The 24,521-nt window shown below is 59.1% G+C and overlaps 1 protein-coding gene across 3 annotated transcripts in view; it reads left to right on the plus strand.

Annotated features, from left to right (window-relative positions):
• Positions 1–24,521, plus strand: part of SDK2 (sidekick cell adhesion molecule 2) — a 180,558-nt gene that overhangs the window by 74,094 nt on the left and 81,943 nt on the right. For all 3 annotated transcript variants that reach the window (XM_074972196.1, XM_074972197.1, XM_074972198.1), the window contains exon 2: positions 20,077–20,236. In XM_074972196.1, the coding sequence (XP_074828297.1) occupies positions 20,077–20,236 (160 nt within the window). The remainder of the gene's footprint in view (positions 1–20,076; positions 20,237–24,521) is intronic.

Below are 24,521 nucleotides of genomic sequence, written 5' to 3' on the forward strand. Positions count from 1 at the left end.
GGCAGAGCATCACCCTGCAGCGGGCCCCCAAAGACCTCCCAGCTCTGACCAGCGCCCTCCCCCTCTTACCCAGCTTCCTCCCTGCGTCAGATCTGCAGGCGAGAGCGTCAGGTTTCACTGGGAGGGCTGGGGATGGGGAGAGGCAGCGGGGTGCAGCAGGGGGACAAAGCAAGGCTGCTCCTGGGGAAGGAGCCGGTGTCGAGGAGTGAATTGAAAATGGCCTGTTGATACACTCGGCCCATCAATCACGCCTGAGCCACTCACGTCCCCGCCTATCAAAGTGCCAATCATCCCGTGGCTGCGCACCTGCTGCATGATGGCACCGTCAGTTACCATTAACACTGCCCGGGGCCGGGGGCTGCTCCGCGGGGGACCTAGCGACCGGCTGGCTGGGGAGCAGGAGGTGCGAAGGGCCGGTAAAGGCAGCGCTGAGTACTGCGGGGGGAGATCGGTGTGTCTCCATACGCACCTGTCTAGCGATGCGTGTATCAACCACTTCTACTGAGCCCATCACCACCGCGTCAAGCCTTCCTCCCGTTCTCCTGGCCACGCTGAGCCTTCCCGCCAGCCCGCGATAACCTCCCCATCCCAACCCGTCTGGGCGGGACTCGAACCAGCGACCGAGAGGTGAAACTCTCTGCCTGGCTCCCCGTCCCTCCACTCCTCAGCAGCCTTCACCCCCAGGCAGGCACAGGCACTGGCTGGGGGTAGGGATGGGGGGGGGAGGGTGAGAAAACCTGGATTTGTGCTGGAAATGGCCCACCTTGATTATCATACACATTGTAAGGAGAGTGATCACTTTAGATAAGCTATTGCCAGCAGGAAAGTGGGGTGGGGGGAGGTATTGTTTCATGGTCTCTGTGTATATAATGTCTTCTGCAGTTTCCACAGTATGCATCCGATGCAGTGAGCTGTAGCTCACGAAAGCTTATGCTCAAATAAATTGGTTAGTCTCTAAGGTGCCACAAGTACTCCTTTTCTTTTTGCAAATACAGACTAACACGGCTGTTACTCTGAAACCTGGCTGCACTATGTGACTCGTGATTTGTACCACGGTGCTTCCCGCTGTGCTGGGGCCTCTGCAGGCTCCAGGGCGGCTCCCAGACCCTTGTACCTGTCGCACACTCTGGCTCTGCACAAGAGCCCTGCTGTTATCCCCATTGCACCCATGGGAAACTGAGGCACAGAGCTATAATGCGACGTGCTCAAGGTGACGCAGGGAGATGTCAGAGCAGGGAATTGAACCCAGCTCTTCCTAGACCCAGGCTAGTGCCCGAACCACCAGAGATCCTCCTTCGCTCATCCCCGCGTGTTCCCTCCCATCATCTCCCCGTTACCAAGCCAGGTTTTCTTCTCTCTCCCTCATGAGCATCTCGGAGTAATTTTGTATTCCTCCCCCCTCCGTCTCCTCCTTTTCAAATTGAGCCACCTGAGTGCAAAAATCCACACGCTCTGCCATCAAACTCCAGGAGCTCGCGCTCATGTCTAGGGGCATCAAAAAAGAATCTACATAGAAAATTTCCAGGGAAAGAACTTTGCTGCATGTAATTTGGAGGCCCAAAAATCTCCCAGCCTCAGATCTCGCTTTTATTCCAGTTCAGTAACTAAATTGATGATACCTGAATTACAGAGCTGCGCCTCAGAGTGCTCCTCTTGCTCACACCCAGCCTGCGCTGTCTCTCGTTGCTCACTCGTGGGATTGGTTTATTTTTGTTTTATTAAGACTTTGCTGTTGCGGCTTCCCATTAACGAGCTAGACAGCGTTCGTCAGCAGGCTCCTTTCTCGGCCTCAGCCGGGATGGTAACGATGTCACTCCAGGGCGCTGGGTTCCAAATGCCGCGGCGGCGAGGCAGAAAACGAGGGTTTGTGGGAACGCTGGGGCACCAAATCGGCCTCCATTTATTATTTGAATTGCAACAGCACCGCGAGGCTGCAGCTGAGATCGAAGCCCCATTGCCCTAGGTGCTGGATGGACACCCAGTGATTGAGCGACTGCCTCAAAGGAGGGATCAGTGGCCTTATGGGGGGCCCAGAGACGAAGTGATGTACCCAAGGGCACACAGAGAGGCAGTGGCAGAGTCAGGAGCTGAACCCGGGAGTCCTAAGCCAGAGCCTTAGCTGGCAGGCCTGTTCCCTGGTCAGGAACCTCCAGCCGGTGACGGGCTGAGCGGAGCGGGGCACTGGACACCGACATGGCCCTGCCGCCTGCACCCCTCCCGAGCTGCCCTGGCATTCAGGGGGAGGCGAGGAGGCAGCAGCCTTCAAACTCAGGCTGTTGGTGCTGAACCTGCTCCCCATAAAGTCCAGGGGAGTCTGGCTCGGTTTCGGCAGGCGCCGGAGCGGGACCTGTGGGGGGAGATGGCCGGCTGGGAGCGGGTTGATCTTGCGAGCAGCCTGCTTCCTCCTCCTCAGTCGCTTAGGGCCTGCTGCAGGCCTCCGGCTCCCTCTGGCTCAGGTTCCCTAGGCTCCTGCTGCTTCCTCTCCCAGCCCCACCTGAAATCCAAGCCCCCCTCCATTCCCACCAGCTGCCTCCTCGTCATTTCCACAGCAACCATCCTCGTCATCACGGAGGGGGGCTGGAGGACTCCAGGGGGGAAGGAGCAAGGAAAGCCTCAGGCAGGAGGATGCCCTCAGCATGCAAACGAGGAGAGTGTCTGAGGGAGGATAATAAGGGTTTCAGGTCACACTGTGCCCACACCACTCAATTGCAGCCACCTCTGGGGTGGAGGGTGGCAACCGCCAATGCACAGCACAACACCATGAAGACCAGAAAGTCGGGCTGGGGAAACTCCCGCACTCCTATGAAAGACGTCATGGGACATTTGGGGTGCCAGAAAGGCAGACAAACCTTGAGGAACTCGCCTAGAACTTGGAAGAGCTGTGCGGCCTCTGTCCAAAGCTGGCTGCATTTCAGCACTGAGTGAGCAATCTCTGTGCAGTGTTGCAGTGTGGTGGTTAAATGGCTGCTGCACCCCACCCCAGAGGTGGCTGCATTTCAGCACTGAGTGAGCAATCTCTGTGCAGTGTTGCAGCATGGTGGTTAAATGGCTGCTGCACCCCACCCCAGAGATGGCTGCATTTCAGCACTGAGTGAGCAATCTCTGTACAGTGTTGCAGTGTGGTGGTTAAATGGCTGCAGCACCCCACCCCAGAGGTGGCTGCATTTCAGTGCTGCATGAGCAATCTCTGTGCAGTGTGGCGGTGTGGCGGTTAAGTAGCGGCTGTGTCCCACCCCAGAGGTGGCTGCATGTCAGTGTTGAGTGAGGAATTCGGATCCGTGCCATTAGAGAGTTTAAGCTTTTCAGATCTGTCTCCCAGCATTCCACTGTCCCCTCCCAGTCTTGGCCCAGAGCCGAGATGAGTTCCCAGTGTTGCTGAAGTCCCCGCTGCTTGCTGGTGGGCTCTCGGCAGATGGGGCTAGGGCGGGGGAACACAGAACTAGCTGCCGTAAAAAGGCTGCTGTGACCTTCGCGAGCGCATACCCATGGCATGATCAGTAGCAGAATTACACGCCACTTCTCCGCCTCTGCGCTGCGTTTCACCCTTTAACACGGAACAGATGGCGCAGGGGCTTCAAAGCGGCAAGAAGAGAGCTTGCTGTTTGCAATCAGATTCGGAGGTGTGCAGACTGCCGCGGGACCGACTGGGGAGGCAATCGCTGCGTGCCCCCCACAGCTGGAGTGGGATCTCAGCTTGCCACAGGGAGGGGCTGCCTGGGTGCCCTGAAGATGCCAGGCCTCAGCCCTCGAGTGTCTCGGACCAGCCCCAGAGCTCTTGTGTTGCTCGAAGTCCGTCTGCTGCTCGTGGCCTGTGCCTTAGACTTGGGGGGCTGGGAATTCTGGAGCCCGGACCCTGGCTGCTGATGCCTTCTGGGGTGGGAGGGGCTGGTCTCAGCCTGTCAGCAAAGAAAGCCTGGCCCACCCCGCCCTGTCGTGACTGGGACTGGATCCTGTAGCAGCCAGAAAGGGAGACTTGGGCTGCGGGGCACGGGGCTCTGCCCATCCCCAGAGGTCGAGTGCGCTCCCTGGCCTGTGCTGTCCACACTTTCCAGGGGGTGGCCTCTCGCCCCTCAGGGGGAGCCCCCAAGCCCAGCCTGCCCCCCGCCGCCAGGCATGGAGCAGGCTGAGCACAGGGCCAGTGTCAGTGTCTGTAATTCTCTCCCCATGCAGACCCACCTCCCCGCAACCCGTATCCCTCCCCCCCACACCTGCCCCCACCTCCTGGGTTTTCTCCTGCTGATCCTGTTTGCCATTCATCTGTAACCCGTCCATTTGGGCCTTGCTCATTTCAGAGCCACCGCCCCCCAGCACCCTCCGCCACCCCCCTTGGTCCAATCTTCCTCTCCGATCTCGCTCCCAGCCTCACAATTACCGGGCTGCCCTGGGAACGGGCCTGGAATCGGCTTTGATTAACTGCTTCGTCTGGAGAGTGGAGAGGCCGCCGGGTCACCCGCCTGGGGTAACGGCTTCGGTGGGGAGAGAGTGTGTGTGTGTGGGGGGGGTCATTCAGTGTAACCGCCACCCTGCACCCAGCCCCTCTCCTGCCCTCCTAGGGGACAGCCAGGACAGGTGCGGGGCTATAGACAAGCTGCGTGGGAGGAGGTGTGGGGGGAACGGCTAGGCTGACACCTCTAGGGGGTGACACCTCTAGGGGGTGGCTAGGACCCGAGCTGGCTCAATCTGCTTTCTCCTGCCAGACGCTGTCCCCCGGAGGACCAGACTGGGGGGGCTTTCTACCTGTGTTGAAACCAGGCGCAGAGTTACCTGGCTAGCGCAGCTAGCAGGGGTCTCAGCTCTAACCAGAAATGCTCATTGATGCTACTGGAGGGTGCTGTGTTAGCACCGGCCCGGCAGCAGATTAGCGAGGGACGGGCAAGCAGATGGTGCAGTATATTTGGATTTTAGCAGAGCATCCGGCAGGTCTGCTGGGAGAAGGCCAGATTCTGGTTGTGTTTGGCACGCTGTGCGGGGCTTTGCCCATTGTACTGGAATCAGCCGTGGGAGGAGGCGTTGGAGACAGAAGTGTGTGGACAGGATGACTGCGGGGACAACAGGAGTTAAATCTGCAGGGAAGACGAGCCCTGGAGTGATCGGGAGGGGGTGTTGGTGCCATTGACAGAGGAGATTGGAGGAGCTAAATCTACCTAGGGTGTGAATGGGGTGCCCCTGGGGGGGATGAGATGAGGAGGTGATCAGGGAAGGCTCCCTGACAGTTAGATCAGCCCAGCAGTGAAACAGGGTCCGCAGGGGACGGGACAGGAGCCCTGCTGTCTGACAAGCACTAGACAATAGATTATTGTGATGAAGTGGGACTGTTCTTAATGTTTCCTCTGAATACTGTAGGAGTGCCTCAGTTTCCCCTATGCATTTCTTAAGTCTCTAGCATAATGACAGGTTTCAGAGTAACAGCCGTGTTAGTCTGTATTCGCAAAAAGAAAAGGAGTACTTGTGGCACCTTAGAGACTAACCAATTTATTTGAGCATTGTGACGATGTGACGCAGCAGGGAGGGGGGAGTGTTGACCTGGGAATGTGCCCTGGGGACGGGAGACCTGAGAGCCTGTCACCTGAGCCAGGAGGGGGAGGGGGAGGTAACACCTCTGCCCAGGAATGTGGAGGGAGGCTGCAGCAGGGAACCTGCTCGGTGGGTTTAGTTTCAGTTTGGGGCTGGGTGGAGGAACACAGGGAACCCCAGGGCTGGGGTCTAAGCTCCCTGCTCCCCCAGAAGGACTTCACTGAGGGGTCCTGGGTGTACCCACAAGCTCTGTTTTGGACTGTGTTCCTGTTGTCCAATAAACCTTCGGTTTTACTGGCTGGCTGAGAGTCTCAGTGAATCCCAGGAAGAGGGGTGCAGGGCCTGGACTCCCCCACACTCCGTGACAACTGGTGGCAGCGGTGGGATCTACTGCACCCTGTGAACGGCGCTTCCTGCAGTAAGTGACTGGGGAACAGTAAAACGAAGGGGGATTGACGGGGACCAGGCGTGCTGAAGATTCAGAGAGAGAGACGGTTTCAGGGGGCGGTTAACCCCTGGGAGTGTGTCACCAGAGAGAAGGACTTTTGCAGTAACAGGGTCCCCCGGGGGATTGCAGCGAGCGGTCCCAGGGGCGGAGGAGTCTGCAACTCGACCCTGGCAAAGAGGTGGTGACCTCAAGAAGGACTGGCACACTAGGGGCTTTTCCTGGAAACCGAGGACAGCTGCCCGGCCTGCGAGTGGCCAGCCGGGAGATGTACGCTAAACGCCTTAAGAGCGACCTGGTGGAGCTGTGCAGGCAGAGGGGGCTGCGCGTCGGGAGGTCCACCAAGGAACAGCTGATTGCCCAGCTGGAGGAGAGGGATCGCTTGGATGACCCGATCCCTGTCCCTGAGGGAAGCCGCCCGGCGGACGCAGCGTGGGCCCTGGGGCCTGACCAGGCTGGGAGGGGTCAGACTGCTGCCCAGGACACCCCGAGACCCTTCCTACCTATGCCTGGGGGAGGGGTTGTGGGAAGCCCAGCGAATACCGAGGGCCCCCTGACCCCAGCAGCCAGCAGGGGATCCTCCCAGCGGAGCTCCCCATCCCTGGAGCGGATGCGGCTGGAATGGGAGAGGGAGAGGAAAATGAGGGAGCTGGAGGATCATGAAAAACAACGTCAACATGAGGAGAAACAACGTCAACATGAGCAGGAGGAGAAGGAGAAACAACGTCAACATGAGCAGGAGGAGAAGGAGAGGGAGCGTCAGGAGAAGGAGAGGGAGCGTCAGGAGAAGGAGAGGGAACGTCAGGAGAAGGAGAGGGAGCGTCAGGAGAAGGAGAGGGAACGTCAACATGAGCAGCAGGAGAAGGAGAAACAAAGACAGCATGAACTGGAGCTGGCCAGGCTGAGGAGCAGTGGGTCCCCGGCTGCGGTGAGTGAGGGGGGACCCAAGACTGCAAGGAGCTTTGATAAGTGCTTCCTGGCCCAGCGGAAGGAGGGGGAGGACATAGATAGCTTCCTGACGGCCTTTGAGAATGCCTGCGAGCTGCACAGGGTTGACCCTGCAGACAGGCTCCAGTTCCTCACCCCCTTACTGGACCCCAAAGCCGTGGAGGTCTACAGCCGGATGACAGGGGCAGAGGCAGGGGACTATGAACTGTTCAAACAGGCTCTGCTCCGTGAGTTTGGGCTGACCCCCGAGATGTACCGGAGAAGGTTCCGGAGTCAGCGTAAAACGCCTGAGGTCACCTACCTACAACTGGTCAACAGGATGCAGGGATATGCCCGCAAGTGGACAGCGGGGGCCCAAACTAAAGAGGACCTGCTTGACCTGTTTGTACTGGAGCACCTGTATGAACAGTGCCCTTCCGACCTGAGGCTGTGGCTGGTGGACAAAAAGCTCGCGAACCCCCAGCATGCAGGGCAGCTGGCCGACGAGTTTGTGAACAGTCGGTCAGGGGGTAGCCGGGAGGAGTCCCAAAAGAACAGGCCCCCCCCGATGCAGAGAGAGAGTCACCATGGGGCCTCCCAGCGGGGAAATAGGGAGAACCCCCTCCAAAGGGGAACGCCTGGTGTCGGGCCCCTCCGACCCGTTCGAGGGGACCAACGTGACCTGAGCTGCTATCACTGTGGCCAGAGAGGCCACGTACGGGCCCAGTGCCCCGGGCTCAGGGACAAACTGAGCAGACCCAACCTACCCAGGGTTAACTGGGTAGGGACTCAGCTGGACGAGGGGCAGGCGACCCAGGAAAGGGGGGCTACCAGTTTGCCACCTGCTCAGGAGGGAAGAGTACCCCCAGCCAGCCCCGCCAGAGGGCTGGAGGCTCTGGACTCAGGGTGCTCGGTTTACAGGGTGGGTGCGGGGCTGTCCCTCCGGAGAGAGTGCCTTGTTCCCCTGGAGGTGGATGGGAGGAAGGTCAATGGATACTGGGATACGGGCGCGGAGGTGACGCTGGCCCGGCCCGAGGTGGTGGCCCCAGATCGGGTGGTGCCCAACACCTACCTGACCCTGACGGGGGTGGGCGGGACCCCATTTAAGGTGCCCGTGGCAAGGGTACACCTGAAATGGGGGACCAAGGAGGGCCCCAAGGATGTGGGGGTACACCACCATTTGCCCACTGAAGTTTTGATGGGGGGAGACCTAGAGGACTGGCCAAGCGACCCCCAGACCGCCCTGGTTGTGACCCGTAGCCAGAGCCGGCGAGGGGCACTGCGACCTGACCCTGGGGAGGGTACCACACTGGAGGCGCGAGACCCTACTCGGGTGGGGAGGGAGCGCCGAGGGGCACGGCTCAGAGAGGCTGCGGCCTCAGACCTGGCCACGGAGGGGGAACCGGGCCCCATCCCTTCCCCAGCCGCTGAGTTCCAGGCCGAGTTGAGGAAAGATCCCTCCTTGCAGAAGCTCAGGGACCTGGCCGACCTCAGTGAGGGACGGACCATGAGGAGAGGCTGCCAGGAGAGGTTCCTGTGGGAGAAGGGGTTCCTGTACCGAGAATGGGCTCCCCCAGGGGAAGGGGAGTCCTGTGGGATCAGGAGGCAGCTGGTGGTCCCCCAGAAGTACCGCCGCAAGCTCCTGTCCCTGGCCCATGACATCCCCCTCGCAGGGCACCAGGGAATCCGGCGCACCCGGCAGAGGTTGCTACAGAACTTTTACTGGCCCGGGGTCTTTACCACCGTCCGGCAGTATTGCCGATCCTGTGACCCCTGTCAGAGGGTGGGGAAGGCCCGGGACAAGGGGAAAGCGGCGTTGAGACCTTTGCCCATCATAGAGGAGCCTTTCCAGAAGGTGGCCATGGACATCGTGGGGCCTCTCAGCAAGACGACCCGGTCGGGGAAGAAATACATTCTGGTGGTGGTAGATTTCGCCACCCGCTACCCCGAGGCAGTGCCCTTAGCTTCCATTGAAGCAGACACCGTGGCAGATGCGCTCCTGACCATTTTCAGCCGAGTGGGGTTCCCCAGGGAAGTCTTGACAGACCAAGGCTCCAACTTCATGTCGGCCCTGCTCCGGTGCTTGTGGGAGAAATGTGGGGTCCGGCACGACTGGGCCTCAGCGTATCACCCCCAGTCCAATGGGCTGGTGGAGAGGTTTAACGGGACGCTAAAGATGATGCTGAAAACCTTTATGAACCAGCACCCGCAGGATTGGGACAAGTACTTACCTCACCTGCTGTTCGCGTACAGGGAGGTGCCCCAGGAGTCTACCGGATTTTCGCCTTTCGAACTGTTATATGGAAGGAGGGTGAGGGGCCCCCTGGACCTGATGAGAGACGAGTGGGAGGGGAAGGCCACTCCCGATGGAGAGTCAGTGGTGGAGTATGTCCTGACCTTCCGAGAGAGACTGGCTGAACTCATGGGCCTGGCCAGGGAGAATCTGGCCAGAGCCCAGAGGAAGCAGAAGGTCTGGTATGACCGCACGGCGCGGGCCCGTGCCTACGCCACCGGGGATCAGGTGATGGTTCTCATCCCTGTGAGAAAGAACAAACTACAGGCCGCCTGGGAGGGCCCGTTCAAGGTCGTCAAGCAGCTCAATGAGGTAAACTATGTGGTGGAGCTGTCGAACCGGGCCCACCACCGCCGGGTGTACCATGTGAATATGATGAAGCCATATTATGCCAGGGGGAATGTGGTGTTAGCTGTGTGTGGTCAGTGGGAGGAGCAGGGAGATGACCCTTTAGTAGATCTATTCCCTGGGACCAGAGCTGGTTCCCCCCTGGAAACAATCCCCCTCTCGGATCAGCTCACCCCTGCCCAGCAAGCTGAGGTCAGGGGGGTGCTGCATCCGTACCGACAGCTGTTTTCCAACCAGCCTGGACGCACTAATCTGACTGTCCACCGGGTGCAGACAGGGTCGCACCCGCCGATAAGATGCTCCCCCTTCCGAGTCACAGGGAAAACTGCTCAGGACCTGGAAAGAGAGGTCCGGGACATGCTGGCTTTGGGGGTGATCCAGCCATCGGCCAGCCCTTGGGCCTCGCCGGTGGTGCTGGTCCCCAAAAAGGATGGGTCAGTCCGGTTCTGTGTGGACTATCGGAAGCTCAATGCCATCACTGTATCGGATGCCTACCCCATGCCCAGGCCGGACGAGCTCCTAGACAAGCTGGGAGGAGCTCGGTACCTTACCACCATGGACCTTACAAAGGGCTACTGGCAAGTGCCGCTGGATGCAGATGCCCGGCTGAAATCGGCCTTTATCACCCCTCTGGGGCTCTATGAGTTTCTGACCCTGCCTTTCGGCCTCAAGGGAGCGCCGGCCACCTTCCAGCGCCTGGTGGACCAGCTCCTGAGGGGGATGGAGAGTTTTGCCGTGGCGTATATTGACGACATCTGTGTCTTTAGCCAGACCTGGGAGGACCACGTGTCCCAGGTTAGACAAGTGCTGGACCGACTCCAGGGGGCTGGGCTGACTGTCAAAGCGGAGAAGTGCAAGGTGGGGATGGCTGAAGTATCTTACCTGGGCCATCGGGTGGGGAGCGGCCGCCTAAAGCCGGAACCGGCCAAGGTGGAGGTGATCAGAGACTGGCCCGCTCCCCACACCAAAAAGCAGGTCCAAGCCTTTATTGGGATGGCAGGATACTACCGAAGATTTGTGCCCCACTTTAGCGCCATAGCCACCCCCATCACTGAGCTATGCAAGAAGGGGAAGCCAGACAAGGTGGTCTGGACCGAGCAGTGCCAGGAGGCTTTCCGGGCGCTGAAGGAGGCTCTGGTCAGTGGCCCAGTTCTAGCAAACCCAGACTTTGACAAGCCCTTTGTGGTGTTCACCGACGCCTCCGACACGGGACTGGGGGCGGTGTTAATGCAGGAGGATGAAAAGGGGGAGAGACACCCCATCGTGTACCTGAGCAAGAAGTTGCTACCCCGGGAGCAACACTACGCGGCCATCGAGAAGGAGTGCCTGGCCATGGTGTGGGCCCTCAAGAAACTAGAGCCCTATCTCTTCGGGCGACACTTCACCGTCTACACCGACCACTCTCCCCTGACCTGGCTGCACCAGATGAAAGGAGCCAACGCCAAGCTCCTGAGGTGGAGCCTGCTCCTGCAGGATTACGACATGGACGTGGTCCACGTGAAGGGAAGTGCCAACCTGATAGCGGATGCGCTGTCCCGGAGAGGGGGCCCCGAACTTCCCCAGGTCACTGGTCACAGTGACCCCGCTCAGTTCAGTCTCGAAGGGGGGAGAGATGTGACGATGTGACGCAGCAGGGAGGGGGGAGTGTTGACCTGGGAATGTGCCCTGGGGACGGGAGACCTGAGAGCCTGTCACCTGAGCCAGGAGGGGGAGGGGGAGGTAACACCTCTGCCCAGGAATGTGGAGGGAGGCTGCAGCAGGGAACCTGCTCGGTGGGTTTAGTTTCAGTTTGGGGCTGGGTGGAGGAACACAGGGAACCCCAGGGCTGGGGTCTAAGCTCCCTGCTCCCCCAGAAGGACTTCACTGAGGGGTCCTGGGTGTACCCACAAGCTCTGTTTTGGACTGTGTTCCTGTTGTCCAATAAACCTTCGGTTTTACTGGCTGGCTGAGAGTCTCAGTGAATCCCAGGAAGAGGGGTGCAGGGCCTGGACTCCCCCACACTCCGTGACAAGCATGAGCTTTCGTGAGTCACAGCTGTAGCTCACGAAAGCTTATGCTCAAATAAATTGGTTAGTCTCTAAGGTGCCACAAGTACTCCTTTTCTTAAGTCTCTAGGTGGTGGGATAAGGGGGTGTAATTGTTGCAGAGCAAAGGGCCAGTGTACATAAATGGCGACACTCTGTCTCCTGGCCACTGGTGGCCTGGGCCCTTCCCCCCCTGCAAGGTGAGAGCTAAAGGGTTGGAGAACAAAGGAATCTGGTGACCTCCTGGCCCGGGAAAGAGACAAAGCCCAGAGGAGGGGGGCTGGAGAGAGTTTCAGTTTGGGGCTGGCTGGGGAGGAGGAGTGAAGTGCAGACGGGGTTGTCTGGCTCACTGCCCCCCAAAATGGACCCAGCTGAGGGTCAGCTTTCTCTGCACCTACAAGCTCTGGTTTAGACCATCTTCCTGTCATCTAGTAAACCTTCTGTTTTACTGGCTGGCTGAGAGTCATGTCTGACTGCGGAGTTGGGGGGCAGGACCCTCTGGCTTCCCCAGGACCCCGCCTGTGGGAAGCGCACGGAGGGGCAGAGGATGCTGAATGCTGCGAGGTCAGACTCAGGAAGGTGGAAGCCGTGTGAGCTTTTAGCCCTGCAGACAGGCTGCTCACAGATAGGAGACTTCCCCAGAGTCCTGCCTGGCTTCGTAGGGAGCAGTTCAGAGCATCGCCTGGGGACTCCGTGATAACTGGAGGGGCCGATCTTTTAGCTGCGGGTGGGGCGGAGCTGGGTCTTCCCTTCGGCAGCGTGCGTGTTGGATGAGCAGGACCACGTGCACTGCCCAAGCTGGAGTGACCCAGCTGCTTGGGTGAGAGCGTGAGGCTCCGTGTCGGCCCGGCCACTGCACGGCCCTGACCCCTCCTGACGGATAGCGTCGGGCCGTGGGGTGGCAGGCGCTGCCCCTGAGATCACACCGGGTTGCCTCTTGTAGACTTGCTCTGGGCAGGGCCGGAGAGCGTCAGGGTCTCAGCTCTCTGGCACCATCTCCTTTCCCAGGAGTGAATGCAGGACGTGCTCCAGGCCCAAATACTGCCGCCGAGGGGCTGAAGGGTGAGGTGGGACCGGGAGCAGAGCAGCCTGAGAGGTCACTCATCCAGGGACCAGCTCTGGGTACACCAGCAGCTGTCAGTTCCTTCCCTGGCTCGTCCCATCCAGGAGGCGAGACCCAGGATGTCAGTGAAGCAGCTCGCCAAGTTATCATGGAGGACCAGTTTTCCCAGCTCTCCTGACTTCTCCAGGACGCAGCCTCCCCGGTGAGCTGTCACGTGGGCTTGTGAGGCTGCAGCGTGGTGGGACTTTGTAGGTTAGCTTATGGAGGGGACCTGGGTTCTAGTCCCAGCAATGCCATTAATTCACTGGGTGACCTTAGGCAAGTCACGTCCCTGCTCTATGCCTCGGTTTTCCCATCTGTGAAATGGGGCTAATGCTGCTTGCTTTCCTTTGGGTGTGATCCAGCTGCAAACTCCTCAGTGCCTAGTTTCCCCACTGAATGCCATGGGATTTCCACGGGCAGGGGGCTTGTGGGACAAATGCATTGAGACGCGCCGGTGCAAGTGGCTGGGTTGGGGCCAGGTATCGCTGCTACTCGTTATTATTCTGTACAGCCTGTTCTGTGGTCAGTCACATCCCTGTTTGCAGAGCCAACTTTCCATAGCAGTTTCTTCTCAGGCTGTCTGTCTGCTAGCCATTGCCATAGCAGGTCACAAACCAGACACGGCTACTCGGTTCCTAGATAGCACCTCCAGTAATGAAAGTGGGGGAGGGGTGGTGAGGGACGGTGTCTGTCATGTTTATTTCCTTCCCTTTCGTTTGGGAGCCAGCCTGTCAGAGCAGCCAGCTCCAGCTGGCGCATTTCAGCCAGCCGAATGGGCGCGAGTGCCTTTCATGCCCCCCGAGATGTGTTTATCCCGTGCGCTCTCTGCCAAGGGGGCATGCCTCTGATCCCCCTCCACTGTTAGGAATGCTGCCGGATGGCAGACAGAGGGCATTTGTATTGTAGATTGGCATCAATTTATTGTTTTCCTCTCAGTTCTCAAGACTTAGCAGTTTTGCTTAAGCTAAAGAGCTTGACTTATGCCGGGGGGGGTGGAAAAGATGAAGGCGTTTTCTCTTTCTTTCTTCTTTTGCTTTTCTTTTTCAAGAAAGATTAGCTTGAAAATAAAAGCGAAGGAAGATTAGCCAGCACTGGACCTTCTGGGGGCAGACAGTCCGGCGGCAGAGGATATGTTTAGGGGTGAATTTGAAACCCCCAAGAGGATGGAGCACGAGAGGGAGCTCAGACCCCTCACTGCCATGCAGGGCGCCCCGAAACACACCAATCCCGTTCATTATTGGCCTGTTCCTTGGTGCAGCTGGGGCTTTACTGTCTTTGGAGTGATCTGGGCCAGGGACTCCGGGCGGTGCCCTTTGGCCCTGGGTTTCAAAGCACTTTCCAGTCATCACAATGCACCTGGTAGGCAGCTGCACGCTGCAGGGCAATCTTGAAGGCCAGAGAAGGCAAATCTAGACTAGGGAATAAATCTCCTGTTACCTGGGTGCATTCAACCCAGTCCATGGCCAGCTAGCATGTATTCAGATTAGCTTCCCCTGTCTTTGCTGGGGTGGCCATAGAATCCCTGCTGTCCTGGGAGCGGGGCTTGTGACCGCTGTCCTCTGGGCTTTCCTGCCCTGGGGTGAGAGCCCGACGCCTTTGGGTCACCGGAGACATTCTGCCGCCTTTACGCTGACAGTCCTGAGTTTGGTCCGTGGACGAGAGAAGCCAGGAAATCCAAATGCCCACCTGCGAGCGAACTGCCCCGCATGAAAGAAGCTGAGAGCCTTTTAGTTCAGTGTGCACCCCCTCCTGCCCCCACCCTGTTGTTTGCTGTGAAGCGGGCCCCCAGCGGGGAAGGGGCATTCAATCCCGGGGGGCCAGGGCTGCTATTGTCATCAAACAAACTGCTGATGACAAGAACTAAGGGCAGTGGGTTTTTTGCGCCGTGTTTATTTTCTCTCTCCCCCCCCCGTAAATAAATAAAATAAAACTGCAATTCAAAGCACACTTGAAGGCTGCTGGGGAATATGATTGTGCCTTTGCAGTATAAGGGCTTCCATTTGTTAAACCGAAAATGGAGCTGTGTGTTTCAATTTAGAGGTTCCTTAGCAAATAAAGCCAGAGAGGAGCGACTGTTTCTTCTTCTCTCGCTCAGCCTGCAACTCCCCAGCCCCCAGTGTTAAAAGTCCAGCACCATCTGAGCCGCTGCAAAGGGAGCGGGGAATAAAGGAAACAAAGCAGCTTAAATAAGCCCTAGACGGACTAAGCTCCTGTCGATATGGTTGCAAAAATGGCTTGGAGGGGAGAGGTGGAGGGAGGTTTCTGAGCTGTGTGATTACTGGGGGTGGCTTCTCGGGGTAACCAGATTAATGTAGGCCCATGCCAGCCACCTCTAGTTTAAAGAGTGACTGCGGGAGTGTAGGGGGTTCATCTTGTAATGGATCCAGCTGTGTCTGTGAGACCGCTGCACTCTAGTGAATGGATCAGAACTGCTCAGTTGTGTTTCATAGAACCTGTACTGTTAATCACTAATGGGGATTCTCCGTTAGTTCAGGTGGCAAGATCCAAATTCCGTCCCCACTCATGCCAGGATTTTCCACCAGCAGTGGGATGACTGCTGTGATTTCCTAGGTGTCCCAAGGTTCTTTCCACTATTCCCAGATCTAACTGGCGCAGTTTGTGTGTTGAAAGCAGGAAGTCCTTAATGGTGCTGGATCAGCACGGCCGGTGGTTTCACTGATGCAAAGGAGGAAGGGTGCCCAGCTCACTCTCCTCTAGCTGTGTCGGCTCAGGCCGGGCTAATGGGAGCACGAATTGGCTTGTGTCAGTAGAGCCGCTTACACAGGGTGACCTGCTGGAGAGTGATAGGGTGGGATAGGAATTGAGTGGGAGCCCTCTGGAGCAGCGGCTCTCAACCTTTCCAGACTCCCGTCCCCCTTTCCGGAGTCTGATTAGTCTTGTGTACCCCCAGGTTTCACCTCACTTCAAAACTACTTGCTTAGAAAATCAGACATAAAAACACAAAAGTGTCACCGCCACACTGTTACTGACAAATCACTTCCCTTCTCCTTTTTACCATAGAATTATAAAATAAATCCAGTGGAATATAAATACTGTCCTTCCATTTCCGCGTACAATCTATAGAGCAGTATAAACAAGTCGTTGGATGAAATTTTAGTTGGTACTGACTGCGCTAGTGCGTTTTATGTAGCCTGTTGTCAAACGAGGCAAATAGCTAGATGAGTTGTTGCGTGCCCTGGAAGGCCGCTGCGTACCCCCAGGGCTATGCATAATCCTGGTTGAGAACCACTGCTCTAAAGGCCCTCACGGTGTCCTGCGTTCCAGGAGACACCAGAACCCTGCCAGAGAAGCAAGCTTGATTTGTCCTTTAGGGCTACCTCAGCCATGCCTAGAAACACCTCCCCTCCCTCGCCCCCCCCCTGAGTCCAAGCACCACAAAGATCCTCAGTTCCTTTGGTCTGGGTTTTTTACCCCGCCTTCCATGTGCTGCGAGGAGTCCACTGGCAAGACTCATCTTCCCAGGGAGGAGAGCAACGATAAGAGTCTTTGGTCCTTTCGTTGGCTACTCCCCAATCCAGAGGTGGGGAGTTTCCACTTGTCAGATGGACCCAGAGCCGAGCCCGTCTGGCATTGATGGGACTCCTCTTTCGGGAGGGGCGGAACAATTTCCCTCGAAGAGCAACGCCTCTCCCTAATGAATGTCCCTCCCCTGCAGAGTCATTCAGCCGGTCACAGAGGCTCATGCTACGCCTGCTCAAACATTACACTGCAGTACGGAGCACAGACGCTGCCAGTGAGGTTAATTCAGGCAGACGCTCACAGGCATTTAACAGCGTCTGAACGCTTCCTTCGCATTCTAATACTGGTTTGATCAATATTAACCTGCCAGCGGGCCCGGCGGATTCCAGGGCCAGACCTGTCAGTGTCCAGTTGACACGTGAGGACCTTGGCATGAGCTGGCGCTTGGTCTGCCGGCATCACATGGGCGAAGGCCAATGGGAGAGGAGGTGCCAAATGCGAGGCGGGGGGTGTCCGGCAGACAGCCAGAGGATGGGGAAGCGCCAAATGTGAGGGGTAGTGGTGTCTGGTTGATGGCCAGTGGAAGGCGGGGTGCCGAATGCGAGGGGTAGTGGTGTCTGGTTGATGGCCAGTGGAAGGCGGGGTGCCGAATGCGAGGGGTAGTGGTGTCTCATTGATGGCCAGTGGAAGGCGAGGTGCCGAATGCGAGGGGTAGTGGTGTCAGGGCGATGGCCAGTGGAAGGCGAGGTGCCGAATGCGAGGGGTAGTGGTGTCTCATTGATGGCCAGTGGAAGGCGAGGTGCCGAATGCGAGGGGTAGTGGTGTCTGCTTGATGGCCAGTGGAAGGCGAGGTGCCGAATGCGAGGGGTAGTGGTGTCTGGTTGATGGCCAGTGGAAGGTGAGGTGCCAAATGTGAGGGGTAGTGGTGTCTGATTGATGGCCAGTGGAAGGCGGGGTGCCGAATGCGAGGGGTAGTGGTGTCTGGTTGATGGCCAGTGGAAGGCGGGGTGCCGAATGCGAGGGGTAGTGGTGTCTGGTTGATGGCCAGTGGAAGGCGAGGTGCCGAATGCGAGGGGTAGTGGTGTCAGGGCGATGGCCAGTGGAAGGTGGGGTGCCGAATGCGAGGGGTAGTGGTGTCTGGTTGATGGCCAGTGGAAGGCGGGGTGCCGAATGCGAGGGGTAGTGGTGTCTCATTGATGGCCAGTGGAAGGCGAGGTGCCGAATGCGAGGGGTAGTGGTGTCTGGTTGATGGCCAGTGGAAGGTGGGGTGCCGAATGCGAGGGGTAGTGGTGTCTGGTTGATGGCCAGTGGAAGGCGAGGTGCCGAATGCGAGGGGTAGTGGTGTCTGGTTGATGGCCAGTGGAAGGTGGGGTGCCGAATGCGAGGGGTAGTGGTGTCTGGTTGATGGCCAGTGGAAGGCGAGGTGCCGAATGCGAGGGGTAGTGGTGTCAGGGCGATGGCCAGTGGAAGGCGAAGTGCCGAATGCGAGGGGTAGTGGTGTCAGGGCGATGGCCAGTGGAAGGCGGGATGCCGAATGCGAGGGGTAGTGGTGTCTCATTGATGGCCAGTGGAAGGCGAGGTGCCGAATGCGAGGGGTAGTGGTGTCTGGTTGATGGCCAGTGGAAGGTGGGGTGCCGAATGCGAGGGGTAGTGGTGTCTGGTTGATGGCCAGTGGAAGGCGAGGTGCCGAATGCGAGGGGTAGTGGTGTCTCATTGATGGCCAGTGGAAGGCGAAGTGCCGAATGCGAGGGGTAGTGGTGTCAGGGCGATGGCCAGTGGAAGGCGGGATGCCGAATGCGAGGGGTAGTGGTGTCTCATTGATGGCCAGTGGAAGGCGAGGTGCCGAATGCGAGGGGTAGTGGTGTCTGCTTGATGACCAGTGGAAGGCGAGGTGCCGAATGCGAGGGGTAGTGGTGTCTGGTTGATGGCCAGTGGAAGGTGAGGTGCCAAATGTGAGGGGTAGTGGTGTCTGATTGATGGCCAGTGGAAGGCGGGGTGCCGAATGCGAGGGGTAGTGGTGTCTGGTTGATGGCCAGTGGAAGGCGGGGTGCCGAATGCGAGGGGTAGTGGTGTCTGGTTGATGGCCAGTGGAAGGCGAGGTGCCGAATGCGAGGGGTAGTGGTGTCTGGTTGATGGCCAGTGGAAGGTGGGGTGCCGAATGCGAGGGGTAGTGGTGTCTGGTTGATGGCCAGTGGAAGGCGAGGTGCCGAATGCGAGGGGTAGTGGTGTCAGGGTGATGGCTAGTGGCCAGGGAGATGTTCACGGGACACGGTCTATTGGCGTGTGCCCCCGACATTGCCTAGGATAGAGAGCTCTTGGTTTCACAGCCCGAGCATGTGTCTGGGGGCCTGGGATGTCTGGGTTCCATACCCGCCTTGTGTGACTGTGGGTGATGTCCTCGGGGTTCCCCTGTGCTGGGAAACAGGGGTACAGCTCCTGCCCGGCCTGGCGGGGTGGGGAGGAGGTTTGCAAAGGGCTGTGAGATCCCCTGGCACCAAAGCCTCATTATCTCCCTGGCCGCAGCATGGAAGCCTCCACTGTCAGCGCAGGAGAAATCTTTCCCGGGGCAAAGACGTCCTCAGGTCTCATCTCAGCCTTGGCAGGGCTCTTTTAAGCACCAGGTGGCTGGAAAGAACAAGCCCTTCAAAGTCCCCTTACTCCTCCCCTCTCTCTTGCTCCTTCTCCATCCCCCGTGCCTTTCGCACCCGCCCACCCCGGCCCCTTTCCAAACCTCCTCCCCCACCCAGACATGTGCCAGGGCCTCTACCCTGCTGCGCAGGAGGGGTCAGGTTGGCGAGGGGGGTGCTTCCAGAGAGCGAGGCTGGGGCCGAAATTGCCTCAGTGAGGCCCAGCCCGGGCGGGTCTCGGGGGCTGCACTGGCTTTTTTTGGTAGGAGTCCTGACAGCTCCATCCCGCGTATGCAGAGGAGAGAATTGGCTCTGTCTCTCAGCCATCAGCCCGGCCAGACCGCGGCACTGTCAGCCAGTGGAGGGACATTGGGGTAGACCCCCAGCAGCTCCGTTGAGGGGGTTTTCTCTGTGGAAACCCAACCCCCACCTCTCCCAGTCCTGCCCCCCTCCCAGCTCCGGCATAACGAGCTGCCCCCTGTTCTGGCAACAGTGGGCTGGGCTGGTTAGCGTGGTGACAAGGGAGGTTAGAGCAGGGGGCTGGGAGGTGGGTTAGGGCATGGGATTGAGAGTCCAGGTCCCGGGGATTTACCCCCGTTGAGGGAGGGAGATGGCTCTGACGGTTTGAACAGGACTCCTGGGTTCTCGTCCCAGCTCTGTCCCTGAACCGGGCCACCTGCCCTTGGTTTCCCCAGCTATAAAGCAGGACTGAGACTGGCCAAGGTGTGTCATGGGGCCCCGGGACAGCGCAAGGGGTTGCTGGAGAAGTGCTGCCCCTGTGCCTGGCAGCCCTGGGAGAGGGAAAGTGGCCTTGGGGTACAGCACTGGGCTGGGAGTCAAGAGATCAACTTCCTCTCTGCCACTGAGTGCCGGTGTGCCCCGGGCAAGGCTCTTCACCTCCCAGGGCTTCAGTCCCCCCGGGTCATCCTTGCGTCCTCCTGCCCAGGACCATGGGGCTCTGACCGTCCAGGCCGAACAAGCAAAGAGGAGGCCTCAGTCTCAAGCCAGCCCAGGGCCCAATGCCCAGCAGTGCAGCCCCCACCTCCCCGCAGGGCGGCTCTGCTGGAGTCAACGGAGGCACCTGCCAGTGGCTCAGGGAGGCAGCTGGGCTGACGTGTGCCCACCTGACGGGGCTGAGGCTGGCCTTGGGAGCGGGGTGACTCCTACCAGTTGCCGTTCGGCCTGGTGTCCGGTGCCTGCAATGCCGTGGGTACCATGGGGAGGTGTATGCACCGTGAGAGGGGACGGGGGCCCTGTGGGGTGCTCTGGGGATCCAGTGGGTTTCATTTTGCCCCCTTTGCCTCTCTTTCTAGATGATGTTTCGCCGTATTTCAAAACGGAGCCAGTCCGGAGCCAGGTCCACCTGGAAGGGAACCGCTTGGTCCTGACCTGCATGGCCGAGGGCAGCTGGCCCCTGGAGTTCAAGTGGCTTCACAACAACAAGGAGCTGACCAAGTTCTCTCTGGAATACAGGTGAGCGAGCCCCCGCGCCCGCCCTGCCCTGGCCCGATGGGGAACTGCCGGGACCTTTCCTCAGCAATGGCGCTGGGGAGGCTTGCGCGTCTCGACTGTTTCTTCTGCTCAGGCTGTTGTGGGGTGGAGCGAGGGGAGCTGGCCGGGGCGTCCCAAGACCCCAGGTGCGGGCACACAAGTGTCCTGTAAAGCAGACGAGTTCTCCCGGGGTCTGGGCACGCAGAGGGGGTGCTTGCTGGGGAGGTGGGATGCAGGGACAAGCTCGGAGCCAAGATGAAGTGACATTGCCCTCTCCCCACATCCCTGGGCCCAATCCACCCGAGGGCAGGAAATCGCTAACAGTGTCGCCAGCCGTCCGCCCCCATAGGTTGATCAGCGAGCGAGGAGCAGGCAGGGCCCCCAGGATGTGCCGGGATGCACCAGCCCCCACGTCCAAGGCACTGGAGAGCGGCTAAGGGGCCAGGGCTGAGGAAAAAGTGAAGAGTGGCAGGAGACGTGTCCCCCTTTGTTCTCCAAACTCCTATCCCTTGCTAAGGGCCCCGCTGGGCAGCGAGGGTGGCAGGTGCCAGCGATGGTTTTCCTGGGGCGTGGGCAACTGCCCTGCGCTGGCCATGGGTGTCCAAGAGGCCTGTGGGAATTGACAGTTAATTCCCGGATTCACCCCCTTCTCCCAGACGCTACGGTCTAGTCTCTGGCTTGTGCCCGTTGGGGGCAGTCTGCCCACCTGTTGCCCTGCAGGCTGCCCCATGAACACTGTGGCAGGGGCTTTTGGGAGGTGGCTGAGCAGGGACTCAGGATTGACAGGGACGAGATGGCCACGGTGCAGCCCATGCCAATGCCATGCCAATGCGATCTGTGGCTGCCGTCCCCTTGACCGTGGAGTGCGGCCTGGGGAGACTACAGGTCCCAGCATTCAGTGCTCCATCTTGGCCCAGCACAGGGGATTAAGGGGGAGTGTTGCATGCTGGGACTTGTAGTCTCAGCTGGCTGCCCCTCTGCAGGAGATGAGAGCAGCTGGTATCGGCCGCATTTTAGGCAAATGACGAGGTTCCTCAGGCCCGGCCCCTGGTTCTGGTCCATCTGGGTGGGAGGGAAGGAGCCGTGCCTGTGGTGCCCCTGGGTCGGCGCACGCTGCTGAGCATGCCAAGGGCTGCCTTGCCGCATCTGAGGAAGCGGATTTGAGCAGGCCGGCGTCGGGAGGGAGTGCTCAGGCAGAGCGGCATGCGGACTGCGTGGCGGGCAGAGGCCAAGGCGACGCTGCTGGCATGCAGCACACCCAGGGCACGGTCTGGAGAGGCCTGCATATTTGTCAAGGGGGAAGGGGCAGGAACCGGGGCTGCTGAGGTCCCTGCTTTCCCAGGAGGGTTTAAAACCCGTTTCCCAGGAACAGTTTGGCTGTGGACTCCCTCTGCCCCGGACCAGCACCGCCCCCTGGCCAAGACGTTCCCAGGGAGCGAGTGCGGGACCAGGGGGGCATGGGGAAACCCACTGGATGTTGAAATATTATAGTGCAGTAGCACCTGGAAGCCGCAGGTAGGGATGGGGTCCTCACTGTGCTAGGCTGTCCCAGGCTGACCCCACCTGGGACTGATCAGCTGCCGCCCACTGAGACTGGGAGGCCAAGGACCCGGTGATAACTTGAAGATCACCTGGTCCTCATAAAAGCCAGCAGGAGCCCAGCAGAACTGCGGCAAGTCGGTAGATCCTGCATGAGCCGCTGGGACCGGGTTTCTGGCCGGCTCAGACAGGTGGCCTGCAAAGAGTGATCCTGCAGGGAGCAGGCTAGGAAGGAGAAGGGAGCAGGCTAGGAAGGAGAAGGAAGCAGTGAGGCCTTTGACAGGCAGGCAGGCAACCAGTGTGGGGTAATTCTGGCGAGGAGCCAGCTCCAGCAGAAGACCCCTGGTCAGGGGAGAGGATCGGATTGACCTGTTGAATTTATGTCACACTGTTTGATTTGGAAGATCCAGAGCTGAGGCCTGGGAGAAAAGGGACTGGGGCCTCCGGCAGGAGAGCACGCGGGCCAGGGCATCCGCCTGGTGGCTTCCCCAGGCGCCGGACGCACGTGTAACCCAAAGACAGCCCCTGCCCGGGTGGCTACAGCAAACGGAGGCAGGGGGCTGGGTACTGATTTGGGTCGGTGAGATCTGTGTGCAGCGTTCACCCCGCTCTGTTAATCCATTAACGCCGGGCGGAGCGCTTTGAAGATGAAAAGCGCCGCATGCTAATATTGCAGCGCTGTGTACTTAGCCGGCACTCGCCATCTTCACGTTGTCCCGTGCTTTGACCATTATCGATAGCTTTCGCCGCGATTGGCAACGCCACCCCCTCCAGCCTGGCGATGATAGCCCCTCCCGCTGACCCCGGGGCCCATCGTCAGCTTTATTCCCAGCTCCCCGGCTCGCGTGGCGGGTGGGAGGAATCAGAAAGAAAAGCCACTGGCCTGGAGTCACAGCCGCTCGAGGCTCACCTTTAAATCAAGCCGGGCGCCTCTCCCCCTCTCCTCCGTGTGTGTCATCCTCTCTATTTTAATCAGTAATTCAGCCCTAGATGAGCCGTTCCCCATTTCAAGTAATCAAATCCAAAAGCTTCTCGTTGCCGTAGCAACTCCTAAGTGGTCCAGGACCCTGGAAATGCAGACAATGGGCCCCCGTGTGAAATCCCCTCCCTCAGGGTCGCCTTGAGGGCCCCATTGTTGGCCGCTGGGCCCACGGCCTGCTATGAAGGGAAGTAACTTTGTTTTGTGTTAGTCGAGGGGGTGGGAGCAGAAGGCTCAGGAATGCCAGTCTCTGCCCTCGCTGCACTGGGTGGGATCTGACTTCTGGAGCTGTCTGGAGCCGTTCGCTTTCCTTGCAAGGCTGAAAGCGGGACCCGGCATGCGGGAAGGTTTGCTGAGCTCCCTGGCGTGTCCGTGGGAGCACTCCGCAGGCAGACTGAGGAGGCACCATGCGCAGGGAGGCTGGGATGGGCTTCTGCTTTGAGGTTTATTTTTCCAGTTGAAATTCTGGGGTTGCAAGGAAAAATGCCAAACTAAGAGTCAAATTACCCCTCCCTGCTGTGCCCAGACAGGCAGCGAGCTCTGGGAAAGACAGAGTCACACCCCGTCGCACTGCACCCAGGGCCCATTCCTGGGCTCTGCACTCCAGCTAACCTCTTGGGGCATTTGCCTGAGTGAACAATGTCTCTGCAGCTCCCATCACCATCGCATCTGGGCACCGCACCATCATTAATGAATTTGTCTTTACATAAGCCCCTGGAGCTGGGCAAGTGTCATTTTCCCCATGTTATAGATAGGGAAACTGAGGCACAGAGCTGCAAAGGGTCTTGCCTGCAGTCACAGAGGCAGCTGGCTATTGAACCCAGAGCTCCCAAATACTGGCCCAGTGCCTTAGCCACAATCCTGCAGCGAGCGTAAGACCCTCCAGACTTGGCTTGCAGTGACTCTCTGGGGTAGGGCAGGGGAGGGGGGTGTCACTCACTAAGCCAACAAGCATAGAACAAATTGCCTGTGAGAGGGCGAGAGTGAAGCTGGTGCTGCCCAGTGGAGTGGGGGCCGGGTGGGTGAGGAAGAACCAGCACAACGTGTGGGTGTTTCACACGCAGCCCGTCACATGCCTCAGCCTTCCCTGCCCCCTGCTGTGAGAACAGACCCGCCCACCCCAGCTCTTGCACCCTGAATTGGGAGGGAGGCACCACCGTGATGCCCGCAGCAGCCCCATGGAGTGTGTGGGGGGGGCCTGTCCAGGGCAGCAGAGCCCAGGGTTCTTGAGAGCCCCCTACACTGCAGCCAGTCACGGGAACACAGCTGCCAGTTCGAGGGAGCTAGGGATCTGTGGGTGCAAATGCTCCCATTCGGGCTTCTGACAACCCGCAGGCCCAGGAGACAGACAGACACACACACATACACACACACACCCCGCGGGCAGCTGGGGCAAACCCACCAAGAGGCTTAGCACAGCCGACTCAGGGGACTGACCGGTTGGGGGAGGCACCAAGATGGGGACTTGAGGGCACTGTTGGAGTGGGGAGCGAGATGAGTGTCCCGACCGGGGTGTGGACTCCCAGACAGAGGGCTAGAGCTGGGAGCTAGAATCAGGCTGGGTTTGCTGCTCTGCCACCTGTGCGTTTCTATAAACTCTCCTTCGATGCTGAAACATCCGGGAGGCAACAGAAAAGCCGGCGGAGCTGCGGGCGGGGTAGACCTCTGGGTCCCTGCGGGGGGCCGGGGATCGGTGTGGTGAGCAATATGGGGAGCCGATGAACCAGGGCAGCGAGAGAAGCGCTGAGG

Source organism: Natator depressus, chromosome 14 (genome assembly GCF_965152275.1).
Source record: "Natator depressus isolate rNatDep1 chromosome 14, rNatDep2.hap1, whole genome shotgun sequence".
Taxonomy (NCBI): Eukaryota; Metazoa; Chordata; order Testudines; family Cheloniidae; genus Natator; species Natator depressus.